Genomic DNA, 13,677 nt, shown 5'->3' with positions numbered 1-13,677 from the left:
GTGCGTAATGGCATAAAATGTGCCACACACCTTCTGTAATGGGTTCTCTCGCATGCACCACAGCATCGGTAAATGGATGTCCCTCTCACTGCCTCAGAATAGCAACGTTATTATAGCCCATCCAGATAATACCTCCTAAAAGCTTTGCCCTTGAGATGCACTAGTAGTGGTTTTCAGCCATAAGTCTTGGCTGCATACATGTTGGGCTATAATGCATACTTGAAAACTAAAAACTAAATGTGGCAAACTTTTCGAAAAAAAAAAAATACAGCTGCACTAAAAATGCAACACATACATCACGCAGTTGCACCTTCGCATTACAACTGGAATAAAATTCAAGTGCTTGAGAAAGATTTTTAAAATCTTTCATTGATTGACAATATAATGTTTATTTATTTATTCCTCAAAGGTCTCCTGTGAGGCAGCGAAAATCACAATTAAATGCTTTTGATAAGTCGCATGAATATCATGAAACAGTTTTATTTTTTTTCTACAACTGCTTTTTCGCTCGCTCACGATTTTTGGGGGGCTCGGACGGGGTCATATTGGGAGACTTATTTAGTCGGCGGACTGCGTCGAGCACCAAGCACCTGCTCTCCTCGCGCGTCTTGCCTGAGGCATCGGACACGGCATCCAGGAGCGAATCACACACGGGAAGACGCTCAAGAGCTCCCACTGAGTGAGAGTCTGCTGCAGGGTCCAAGACACACTCCACGGCACGATTCAGAAAAAATCGATTCCTGTTTAGGATGCACAGGAGAGGATACATGTTGTCCCATAAACTGAAGCTTTTGAATTCGAATTTCAAAAGCACAAAATTATTCTCCAAAGCATACGCCAGGATTTCGGTGTCCTTATTTTCCAGACAGCATTCGGTGAACATCAGACGATGCAGAGTTCGGTTGGTGCGAAATACGGCCTGAACAGCCTTGATGTCACGGTTGATGTGCAGGTGCTGATGGAACTCTGCATTGCAGACACTCTTGTTGAGGGCAAGGGCATTGATTATGTTGGTGATGGAAGTGTGGGAGTAGATGGCTGGACGTACGACAAGCTTTTTCAGGGAACCAGTGGCCTCCAGAAAGGAGGCGATTGCAGCAGAGCTAGCTGTGTCCACAGAAAGATCATACTCGAGGGTCAGTTCTGTTAGCGACGCACTTATTGCGCCAGCCACGGAGAACCACTGCACAATGCCAGAGGAAGCGGCGTCATGTATCCATCCAACATATGGATGAGAGAGACGGTCGTCACCTCGCAGGCGTTCGGCGTAGTTGTCGAGTCCACGTGTGTTCCAAGTTACATGCAGTCGAGCGGGCACATTTCCCTCTGGAGGCCATGCGGGCACCCATTCTTCGGGAACGTCAACTCTGCCGAGGTAGACACACTCAAGAGTGCTGTTTACAGCTAAGGCATCTATAAAGCACTGCACCACTGCAGGACCAACAAATTGGTTATTGGAGACGTCGAAACGCCTTAAAGAGGAGTTGTGGCCCAAAGCATTAGCCAGTGCACATCCCCCAGGATTTCTGATCCCATTGTTGGAAAGAATTAGCTCCTGAAGTGTGCTGTTTTCATTAAGAATGTCTGCGAGGACAGCTGCACAGCTGTGTCCAAGGCTCATGCCGGTCAGCTTGACGCAACTCAGCCCTGTGTTTACACGCAGTGGGTGAAGGCCGCGGCAAGCTGTATTACCCAAAGGATTCATAGGATAGTGAAAGCACAGCTCCTTCAAAGTGTCGTTGTCCTCCAGGGATGCGAGGATAATACCAACCGCACATCCTTCTATAGACATTATGGAAAGTTTCTGCAGTATCTTGTTGCGCTTCAGTGCAGCGGCAAGGATTATAGCATTCGACTTGGAGAACTCACTGAAGCCAGCGATCTCGAGAGAGCTCAAGCTCGTAGACGCGGTTGAGGCCCAGAATAGTTTCTTCGCGACTGTGACCGGCATTCTAGTATAGAGCACCAGGCGGCGTAAGTTACCCCGCCTAATCGTGCTGGCAATTGCTTCTGCGGAATCGCCATCCATTATGAGAGACGTGACGTCCAAGGACTCGAGTCGAGGCGATAGTTTGCCTAGGGCAGCAGCCAGCACACTGCATTCGCGAGCTTTCCGCCAGCTTTCGGTATCGTTGACTGGGTGAGCTTGAACCTCCACGAGTCCCTTATTGGCCAAGAGTGCCTCGCTGAGCAATGCCGGGAAGCACGATACGGGAAAGGCCTTGATTCCCAGGACCAGAATCCTGATGCAGCGGTGGTGTTTGAGCAGCCAGTACAGCAGGATTGCAGCTTCTATGAAGGAGCTGTCAGAACGCACAACATCGACGTCAACGCTTGGGATAATGCTCATTGTAAAGGCGCCGGGAGAGTGTTCAGTGAGCTGCATCGCAGCCTCGTATAACGTCCTGTTCAAAAGGGGCAAGTACCATGCCAGGTAGCAGTTTGTTGGGCAGCAACGTGTTTTCAAGTTCAGTCCATAGTGCTCGAATGTAACCAGTAGCTTATTTATTCTGGCACCAAGCCGCGATGAATCCAGACAACGGATTTCCCTTCCGACGTCTCCGTGAACACTGCATGCCAGCTCCATGTCGTCGCCTTTCTGCAACGAGAGCCATTACAGACACTTTATAGCTCCGAGTATCACCACCAACAACATCCCGGCATCCAACTCCCTAGAAAGCAATCTGCTGAATAACTGGAGCAAAATTTAGGCTCCTTGTCGAAGGGTAGGTACCACGTGACATCATTAATTGCTCCTCCAGCCTATAGCTCCCCTTGTGGACCTTAGCTTGCGTATGTGCACCTTACTACTCGACTAAAAAAAATTTGCTGCTTTAACTTTGGTTAACCCTGGAGGGAAGCGAAAATTTCATGTGCATGGCTATGTGCCTTGTGAGAGAAAGTATGTGCTATATGTGAGAGAAAGTAGAGAAGAAAGAAAAGATTTGGAGGACGCTTAAGCTTCGCCTTCAAGAGTGGAACGCGATAGCGTTATTGCACCTCGCCGAGAAAACTTATTAAACGCAAGGGTATTGGGGCATCCTCGCACCGGTACCCGCGCGGCCCGAAGGGGAGAAGCGGGTGAGCGAAGATAGTGATCTAAAGAAAGACGCTTGATTCTACAACCTGTGAGGGTGCACGGCGAAACGTCAGGGGCGAGTGGCGCGCCACGTGTCGGGGCAGCGCCGCACATTGCGAGGAGGGGTTCTTCTGTGTTTGCCGCAAGATGGCTCTGCATGTGCGCAGAGCGCAGAAGAAATGTAGCGGAAACGTACTTCGCTACTCGTGTAACTGCGACTTCTGTAAGTAACATGCTCATAATTACCGATATACACCGCAGTATAACGTCCTACGGCACATTTCTAAGGCAACACCGCATTCACTAGAAGCGCTTTTGTACCACTTTCAAGCATCGAACTCGTGGCTGAGTGGTAGCGTCTCCGTCTCACACTCCGGAGACCCTGGTTCGATTCCCACCCAGCCCATTTTGGAAGTTGCTTTTTATTTATGAAGTGCATGCCGGGATTTATCGCTCACTGCCAACGCCGCCGACGACACCGGCCTTTCTGCGACACGAGCTCCTGGAAGGCTGCGAAAGCCTTGACTGCGCCTTGTTCGGCTGGTGTTGTGCCATGATTGCCCTTGATTAACTTATGGCTATACATTGTTAATTGGCTGTAGTTCAGCACGGCACGGTGCCGCCGCTCGGTCGTTTCATCGACAGTGGCGGCGCCGCGCGGCCTGTTTTTGATGCAGCGAGCCGGTGGTAGCTCATCGCTGCGCAGGCGATCGCATTGGTTTGGAGCGTGCAGATGCGCGAGCAGAAAACGAATATTTTTGCGACCCCGAGATGTGCAAATCAATAAACTGTATCACGAAGCAAATATGTTGTTCCTGCCATAGAACAAATGTGTAAAAAGCAGCGTTTTGGTTCGCTGGGCCGGTTTGTACGACCTTTTGACTCGACCCATGCGGATTCTGAGCGACGTATTTTGTTCAGGAAAAAAGCCGCGTCGTCAATGCATTTATGCTCACGAATCGCATTAAATTTGTGCCTAATATTGTTACGTGGAAGATTTACAGTCCGAAAGCTGTCCGCACAATGAGGGCACTGATTTCGCAGCGTCGTCGTCTTCTCGGAGTCTGTTGCACTTCATCCATACACGAACAGCGAATACAGCTAAGTAACACTACCCCCCCCCCCCCCCCCCCCGCCCCGTGGGAGAAGCACAGCCCCGGTGCTGTCTATGTTAGCGAAATAGAACGTTGATAATAGGGCTTTAGACGGGACACATGGGCTATTTCGGAGGTTGGAGCTGTGGACGGGGACTTCGGAAACACAGATTCAACTTTGTAGGTGACGTCGGTCATGGGCGCAAAAGACGGTAAGGGCCAGTGTAACGCGGCAAAAGTTTTTCACACAAGCCCACTCGACGGCACGGGAGCCACAGCAAAACGAGAGATCCAGGAGTGTAGTGGACATCACGGTGGCGGCTGTCGTACCGGAACTTTTGGGAGTCTTGGGATGCAGAGAGCCTGGCATGAGCTATCCGGCAGGCATCATGAGCACGGGCGAAGGCATTACTGGCGTAAGTACTGATGGCGTCTGCCGCGGGTAGGGAGGTGTCGAAGGGTAGTAACGGGTGTCGGTCAAATAATAAATAAAATGGAGAGTATCCAGCGGTAGAATAGACAGATGAATTGTAGGCGAATGTCACAAAAGGGACATGAACGTCCCAATCTCGATGATCGTTAGACACATACATGGCCAGCATGTCTATGAGGGTACGGTTTAGACGTTCCGTGAGGCCGTTGGTCTGGGGGTGATAGGCGGTGGTAAATTTGTGGCGGACGGAGCACGAACGGAGAATTTCGTCAACCACTCGCGACAGGAAACAGCGGCCATGGTCAGTTAGTAGTTCACGAGGAACACCATGATGAAGAATCACGTTTTCTAGAAGGAAGTCAGCGACGTCTGTGGCGCAGCTGGTCGCGATGGCTCGGATAATAGCGTCGAGTAGCGTAATCGGTGGCGACGGCGATCCATTTGTTCCCCTAGGCGGAAACTGGAAAGGGGCCTAGGAGGTCAACGCCTATACGGGAAAACGGGTCAGTCGGTATGGGTATCGGCTGCATATGACCTGAAGGCAAAATTGTGGGCTTCTTCCGACGCTGACACAGTTCACATGCGGCAATGTACTACTGGACAGAGCGGTAGAGCCCCGGCCAGTAGAAACGTCGGCGCAGGTATAGTGCTCTAGCGCAGGCTGTCGTATGTGCGAGACACCCAGGTGGCCAGCCGTGGGAGCCATTATTCTACGAATGTATCACCAACTAGCCCAGCAACAAGTTTTATTGAAGGTGAGCACAGGTAAGACGCAGCTGGTGTATACTTAATTCCTCTTGAGCGATACCGATAAGCTGATCATAATCTGCGAGTGCTTGCCAAATGCGCTCCATCCCATTCTTATTCGTTTTATTTTCATTTCATGGTCCGGATCTGCGGTTACTACCTGTCCTAAATAGACATATGCGCCTATTACTTCCAGTGCTTTGCTATCTATACGTAAACTACTGTTCCTTCCCGACACTGCTGAACATTACCTTAGCCTTCTGCATATTGATTGTCAAGCGTACCTTTCTGCTTTTCCTGTATAGGTATTTCAATCATTCTTTGCTGTTTATCCCCTGAGCTACTTAGCAAGGCAATGTCATCGGCGAATCGCAGATTACTGAATTATTCTCCATCTACCCTTATCCCTCGTGATTATTATCGATCTTTGGATGTGCGAAGGACGTTTTCTGGTCACACGAAACATAAGGCAAGAAAGACGTACGCCTTGAAACGTGAGATACGAAACTCTTTAATTAGATTCAATGATTTCGTCGTCGGATCATAAACCACGATCCCAGAAGCGCAGTCTTCCATAGCAAAGTCATCGTTCGCGCTCATTAAAATGGATAAATGGCGAGCAAAATGGTTGAAGATTTCATTAAAATTATGCGGCAACGGTGTCCAAGGGCTCTGTCATCCAAACATTTCCTCCTCGCCCTGCATTATTACTGTCGGCGCCTGACCGAAGAAGCTGTGCTAGTAAAAGCTTGTACTGGCATCGCGATAATGCCTGGTGACATGACGGGCCAGCTACAGTCGCTTGTTGCATGCCCGAACAAATATTTTCAAGATTGGCTACGTACGTTTACGTTAACTGGCTGAGTGAAACGAGCGAGCTAACTCCGACAGCCCGCATCAAGTGCGCGTCGCTAGGAAGTGTCGGAAAGATTGGTGCCATTCCAAATGTGCGGCACCTCCAATGCAGTTCTTGGCTCAGGAGACTGCACTCAACGAGTAGGACAGTGACAATGGGGTCGGTGGTGGTAACGACGAGTGAGCGGGAGCAGGTTGGCGTATATAAATGCCGTTTTCGCGCTGCCCCTGCTGTGGTTCTCGAATGTTTTCTCGGCCGACTCATATTCGAGCAGTTTTCTTTTGGGGGGGGGGGGGGGGGGAGGGGGCACTTCGACTTTCGGGCGTTGGCTTAGAATCGTGGTTGGCCTAGATTAGAGTAAATACGGCATCAATATCTTTCTCCCATCAATGCTCTGCTTAGCACGAGACAGGCGAGGACAAGAGAGGGACAGAAGACGAGTGCTAACTTACAACTGAAATTGGAAGCGAAAAAGATTGTACGAGCTCGATGAACTGTGTATGCATGTTCAGCTATCTGAATTTGGATGAAGGGGAAAGATAAGCCAGATTAAACCACTACAATCTAGGGAAACACGAAGACAAATAAAGCATGAAAAAAAAAATAACGGAAGCATACGAAAGAAATTACTCAGCATTTAGAAACAAAGCTTCCTTTTGTAACAGAGCCAACCGAAGTTTCACTCACGCACTTATCGGTTCCTAATCTATAAATGAATGAAACCTCATGGAGCTCCTTTGCTAGTTGTCCTTTAGAACTGCCAAGAACTTTTGTTTTACCAAAACGTGGACGGCATTTGCGGCTCAAACAATGCTTAGGCAGGTAGTTGGATGATTTAAAGGATGCCGCGTGTTCCCTTAAGCGCTCATTAAGACATCAGACAGTCTGGCCTACATAGACGCGGCCACAGCTCAGAGGGACTTCGTATACAACACTTAATTACTTCGCAAACATAGAACTTAGTTACATGTTCGATGCTACAAGCCGGTTTCTGGTGGCTTTGACTCGTGAGTGCGCAAAGGCTTGACATTTTTCAAGGTGCCGTGAAAACCACGTCAACACCAAGCTTACTTGCTATCCTCTTTATGTCATGCGATACGCGGTGAACGCGAGGCACCACCGCGCATTTATTTTTCTGTCTTCAGTGGCAGCGCTGGGAACAGGTTCAATCTTTTCATGCTTCTAGCAAGCCTTCCGCGACAGCCGTCGGCACAGAAACAGGATAGCGAGCATCCTTGAGGCGTTCGGCCTGAATTCCGAAACTCGATTCTACTTGGTGAATACACGACTTGGACAGTGCAGATCTAAGGGACAAGGAGACGATACCACGCTTCATGAGTTTGAATGTGAGGAATGATACGGTAGAGGAGCGGTGCTGCGAACAAGATGTTTGCAGTACTGCGAAAGACGGAGGCACCCCGGTCCAACCAGAATCACGCGCAATGCAATAGGCAATTGTGCTCCTACGCGTCTCTCACCCCCAAATTGGCGGGGGTGACCGTAGGAGCACAATGGTCTATTATAGCGCGCAGGGGCGAAAAGCACCTTGGAGCACAATTGCAAGGGCTCCTCTGTCTTTCACAGTGCTGCAGATATCTTGTGAGACGAAGTGTAACCCTCGCTCTTCTGAACACTTTTGCTCAGCCTTCCCAAACTTAGGTCATTCAGAAGTGCAACGGCCTTGGTCTTGACCCTTCCGGGTTTTAACACTGTTGCTTTGAAGTTGTTGTTTTTTGTTTTTGTTTTTTTACCGAATAGCAGTGGGCCTTTTCGTCAAACAGGTCTTGGGACTGAGCGCAAACCTGCTTTCTTTATCCGTGAGCAAAAGGGAAAGGTCTGACTCACGGAAGTACTTTGCGACGTCACGAAGATGCTGCTGGCCGACCTTCTTTCGACCGACGCTCTCCAAATTCGACTTGTAAGCGCTCGTCCCGTATCCCTCTCTTGTCATCTTCCCGTCTCGCGCTAAGCCTCCCTGTAAATCATGACCTACCCAGATCTCCACCTTGCTCAATGCTCTGCCACCTCGGAACAAGTTAGTACGGGTGTCAGGGCAGTTAGACAACATGTAATGCTGTCATTGTCCTCTCTTTCTACGCTGGAGTGTTCGGACTCAGATGAATACAAAAACGTCTTAGCAGAGAAAAATGCCCAACTGCTGGCTTCGAATAGTGCATCTTCCACCTCGTAGCGATACACGGCAAGAGGCCGCAAGAGATGTTTGACCTTACCGAATGCTGTCCTCGAAGTTTTAAGTATACTGATCACTATAGGTTTTGTATGCGTAGAACATATTGCTGCCAGTGTCACTGAACAAGGGCATAACGCAGTAGCGTAGATATACATCCAGACATATAAAACTCCGTTTCAACCAAACCTTTTGAACGTTGCCTGCGTGACCTATAGGGGTAACCTATCTGACTCAGGCTGATTGTGATGGAGATTCCAGAGTTGGCAGCTCCTGCGAAACGTAACGTCAGGGAGCCCTGCTTCCAATTCGCACTCGGCCTTGTCGGCCGCCAGCCAGCGCCAGACTCGTGACTTTTCGCGCACAACGCCGACGCCTGATTTTCTCCTTAACGTGTCCGCTAAAGCTTGTGTTAAAGTAGGTACGGTTTGTAGAGAAGAAAGCTGAATTTAAAAATGCGGATTGTCTAAACAGTTGGCCTTCTTAATTCATTTGGTCATTTCAACGTTCTTCTTGTAAGTAACGTCGCCGCGATTAAGGAGGAACGTCTTCAGAGCACGTTCCGCAAGCTTGCGGGTGTTCTGGGTTATACGAAGGCAGCAGAAACAACACACAACCAGTTTTTAAGTAAACGAGAGACTGTCACAAATTTTCAGCCTTTTCGGGATAAGCAGCCTCAACCCACCGTGGTTGCCCGTCCGCGGCAGCCGCTTCGACGGAGGCGCAAAGCAAGGCGCCTGTCAGTGGGAAGCAGGGAAAGAAAATGCACGGGCTTCTACTGGCTCTGTTGTTGTAAGCCACCTCCGCTGCCTCGTGTGGAGAGAAGAAAGAAAATGAAGAGGAGAGAGAGAGAGATAGAGAAAAGCGTGTTGTAGTGGTTGTAGGAAGAAAGAAAAGAAAATGCACGGGTCTGCTACTGGTTCTGTAGCTGTTCTAGGCACTGTAGCTGAGCCACCTCCGCTGCCTCGTGCGGACAGAGGAGGAGGATTGATTGATTTATAGGAAGGGAAAGGCGCAGTAACTGTCTCACTTGTTTTCTGTGGACACCTAAACCGCGCCGTAAGGGAAGGGAAGAAAGTGGGAGTGGAAGTGAAAGGAGAGAAAGAGGAGCCGTAGTGGAGGGCTACGGAGTAATTTCGACCGTCTGGGGATCTTTAACGTGCGCTGACGTCGCATAGAACACGGACGCCTCTTCGTTTCGCCTCCATCGAAACGCAGCCGCCGAGGTCGGATTCGAACCCGGGTAGTCCGGCACAGTAGTCGGGTGTCTTACCACTGCACCACCCCGGCGGGGCGAGGACAGAGGAGAACTGATTTTGAACTGATTTATTTGTAGGAAGGGAAAGGCACGGTAACTGTCTCACTTGTTTTCTGTGGACACCGTAACCGCGCCGTAAGGGAAGTGAGGAAGGTGGGAGTGAAAGTGGAAAGGGAGAAAGAGGAGCCGTAGTGGAGGGCTACGGAGTAATTTCGACCACCTGGGGATCTTTAACGTGCGCTGACATCGCGCAGCACACGGACGCCTCTTCGTTTCGCCTCCATCGAAACGCAGCCGCCGAGGTCGGGCTCGAACCCGGGTACTCCGGCACAGTAGTAGGGCGTCTTACCACTGCACCACCCCGGCGGGGCAGGACAGAGGAGAAAATAGACAGGAAATAAAAGAAGAGGGAGAGAAAGACGCGCGCCGCAACAACAGCCGCCGTCCACCACCACCGAAGCGGTGGCGGGTGCAATGACGGCCTGCAACAGATAAAAATCAGTGGCTGGCTAGCCCCCGTCGCAAGCGGCGTTGAACTACCGTCCCAGCCCCGTAGGGTCAGGAACTGCCACCCTTCACCACCTCCACAACAGCCGTTATCAGCCACCAAAGCGGCGGCGAGTGCAATGACGGCCTATAACAGGTACAACCACCGGTGGCAGGCGACTCCCGTCGCGGGGGCCTACCATTCCTAGCCCCGTAGTTGAAGTCTCCGGAGCCCTTTACTACGGCGTCTCTCATAGCCTGAGTCGCTTTGGCATGTTAACCCCCACCCCCACCCGTTAACCAAAACAAGCAAAAAAAATCCGAGGACGAAATGTTCTCATTCCGGCCCGCATAGCATTGTAAGTTGGAGACGCCCGGTTTGTTTACGCATGCTATAAGGGACGCCGTATTGGAGAGCTTCGAAATTTTCGATCATCTGGGGTTCTTTGACGTGCACTGACATCGCACAGCACACGGCACCCTTGCTTTTCGCCTCCACTGAAAAGGGGCCGCTGCGGCTGGGATTCAATCCATCTTCAGGTACAACAGTCGAACACCTAACCACTCCACCACCGCGAGGCACTCTGTGGCTGAACAAAAGCATCGAAGCTAAGCCGACAGTGATCGCACCTGTGACAAAGCAGAACGCGCAAAAGACCAGCCCTTTCTGCAACACGCAGACTTGAACAAAGTTTTCAATGTGCTCCGACGGTAAAAGCCGATTGTAGAAGCGCGGCATCACCTGTATCAGCGGTAAGGCAGGAGCATATTTTAAAGTCTCGTCTAGCACACCGGCATCTCCTCTTCCGTTACGGCGTGATTCAGGGGTCCATTGAGAAGCATGCGTCTTCCCTTAAACAATTTCCAATTTACAAGCGCGCCGAGGAAACATTGTACGCACAGCCGGCAGTACTGGAACAGCAAGGAGCTAGCGTACGAGTCGGGTGAAATGCACATGGCAGAACTGAGGTGAAGTGCTCATCACAGAACTGACAGCAGAGGAAGTACAAGGAAATGACCGCGAAACGCGAGACGAAGCACTCACCTTGGCTCTTGGCGGTTACGCACACACAACACCGCTGGCTGCGGCAGCGCCGAGAAGCGCCGATCTATATAGTTAACCAAAACACACTAAAGAGTATGGCGATCATATACAGTCACTAAGAGGTAAAAAAAAACTTTCATGCACACAGGGCAGTTGCGAAGAGCTAGTAGCGCTACAAACACGAAGCCTACGACGTGATGCCGTCGGCAGCCATTCTGCGCTGAGGCGGTTACTCGGTGACCTAATATGTCACCGCTCGTCTGCGCAAGCGCGGCAACGCCGGAAAGGTGCCAGCGTACTGACTGGTGCTGACTGTGCTGACTGCTGACTACGAGTATCGTCTGCTTGCACTCTACGCACTAAAACGCAGCTTTTCTGCTTCAGCAGTTGTTAGGATGAACTTTAAGCTTTCCTGTTTCTCTTGAATAATAATAATAATAATAATAATAATAATAATAATAATAATAATAATAATAATAATAATAATAATAATAATAATAATAATAATAATAATAATAATAATTGGTTCACAGGAAGGGAAAGACGCAGTATCTGTCACACTTGTGTCTGTGGGCACCTGAACCGCGCCGCAAGGGAAGGGAGGAAGATGGGAGTTAAAGTGGAAAGAGAAAGAGGAGCCGTAGTGGAGAGCTACGGAGTAATTTCGACCACCCGGGGATCTTTAAAATGCGCTCACATCGCACAGCCGCCTCTTAGTTTCACCCCTGTACCGAAAAAGGCGAACAGCTCCATGCTGGAAAGGTAGGGCACATCCTCAAGGGCATCGCAGATGACGCGTTCAACATCCTCAGATTAGTGTACACCATCCCCTACCTCAAACTAGGGGTGGCAGAAAAGAACAAAATTGAAGCGATCATACAGCAGGCATATAAAGCAGCACTGGGGCTACCCCGCTGCACCCCTACGGAAAGACTTCTTAAACTGAGAGTCTACAATAACACCATGGAACTATGCGAGGCGCATATAATAACACAGCTAAAGAGGCTCGCCACCACATCCATGGGATGGAAAATCCTAGGTAAATTAGGACTACAAGATAGAATCTCGGAAAGAAATGCACAAGTAAAACTGCCGACTGAAGTACGGAACGCACTTACTATTAAACCGCTACCAAAAACATGCACCCTGCTTTTCATGAAGGCAGGAGAAAAGCAAGAGCAAAGGCCCTTGAGGCCAAGTTAGAAGGCTCTGAATACACTGTTTATGTAGACGCGGCGGAATACAAAGGAGTCAACTCTTTTGCTATCGTGGGCGTGAACGAGTCGGGTAAAACATTAACGGCAAGTTCAATAAAAACAAACTACTCAGGGACAGCGGAGGAGGCGGCTATCGCCATGGCGATGATCAGCACCAAAGCGGTTACCATAATTAGCGACTCCAAATCTGCTATAACCAATTTTGCGAGGGGCATGATCTCCAAGAGACAGAGCGAATTTCAAGATATAAAGACTGGAACCAAAAAGATGTGAATTAATATGGGTGCCGGCACACTCGGGGAACGAAGGAAACGAGTTGGCTCACAGTATAGTTCGAGGTTATGTCAGCCGAGCAGTGAGCCAGGTTGATTCCCCCAATTTCTCGAGAGATGCACTAATCTCATTTCATGACTGCACTAATCACTTTAAACTAGAAAGGCGGATATATCCTCCACCAGACAAGAAAAGAGAAGACGAAAGGAAGGAAGTAATCTGGCGTCGGCTCCAGACGCGTGCCTTCTTCAGCCCTTCTAAATTAGCGCACATGTACCCAGCACAATACAATCCAAATTGTAAACTCTGCGGCGGAATAGCAGGATACGATCAGATATTAAGGAGCTGCAAAAAAGCGCCGCCACCAGCGGACCTACTACAGTCCCTTCTTTTGTGCGGTGGGAGGCTATACTGGCCAGCTCAGACCCGTTAACGCAAGTTCAGGTTACTGAGTGGGCTCAAAAGGTCGCCGTGAGCAACGGACTTGAGGCCATCTAAGTGTAGCGCACACAAAGCGCTCATCGCTGACAATAAATGTTTTCCAATCCAATCTTTTTCTGCATGGATTGCTCTACAGTCGAGTCGGTGCTTCAAGTTTGACGAAGATTCGAGCAGGCTAAACAACGACGCCTGGTACATAGCTTTCAGCGCCTTCCGAACACGGCAGCTACATCATTATGCGATGATCTGACTCCTCTGCAACAGCCTTCTCTGTCCACAACCATGACTCGGATCGTCTGGCGCGAACTCGAGGCCTTAGCTCCTGCACCACTCCCATCTCCACTGCCCGACACCGGGGCCATGATACAGGCTGTTGTCCGCCAGGAACTTGCCAACGTCGGTCTTTCCTCCAACCCCATGCCGCTCTCGTCACCATCGCATCCTGTTCCTGTAGTGGCTGCTGCAACTACTAGCCAAGCTCCCCCACGTCCCTACGTTAGTCGCAATCCTGCAGAGTGGCGCACCTCAGATGACAGGCCAATTTGTTTTATTTGCTGTCG

General features: G+C 49.9%; 1 protein-coding gene across 1 annotated transcript; it reads right to left on the bottom strand.

Annotated features, from left to right (window-relative positions):
- Positions 1-387: 387 nt before the first annotated feature.
- On the bottom strand, positions 388-11,416 carry LOC146193940 (uncharacterized). Its single transcript, XM_084600138.1, has 2 exons — positions 11,187-11,416; positions 388-2,599 (listed from the first exon to the last, which is right to left on the bottom strand). Exon 2 carries the CDS (start codon positions 2,585-2,587, stop codon positions 491-493), a length of 2,097 nt encoding a protein of 698 aa, XP_084456264.1. The 5' UTR covers positions 2,588-2,599; positions 11,187-11,416; the 3' UTR covers positions 388-490.
- Positions 11,417-13,677: the final 2,261 nt, after the last annotated feature.

Source organism: Amblyomma maculatum, chromosome 4 (genome assembly GCF_055883805.1).
Source record: "Amblyomma maculatum isolate TAMU_Amacu chromosome 4, ASM5588380v1, whole genome shotgun sequence".
In the NCBI taxonomy this organism is placed as follows: Eukaryota; Metazoa; Arthropoda; class Arachnida; order Ixodida; family Ixodidae; genus Amblyomma; species Amblyomma maculatum.
The sequence above is the reverse complement of the archived record's forward strand: the minus strand, read 5'-3'. Positions and strand labels throughout refer to the sequence as shown.

Excerpts from the sequence above, each read along its gene's own strand:
- LOC146193940 (XM_084600138.1), bottom strand. The coding sequence starts at position 2,587 with ATGGAGCTGGCATGCAGTGTTCACGGAGACGTCGGAAGGGAAATCCGT.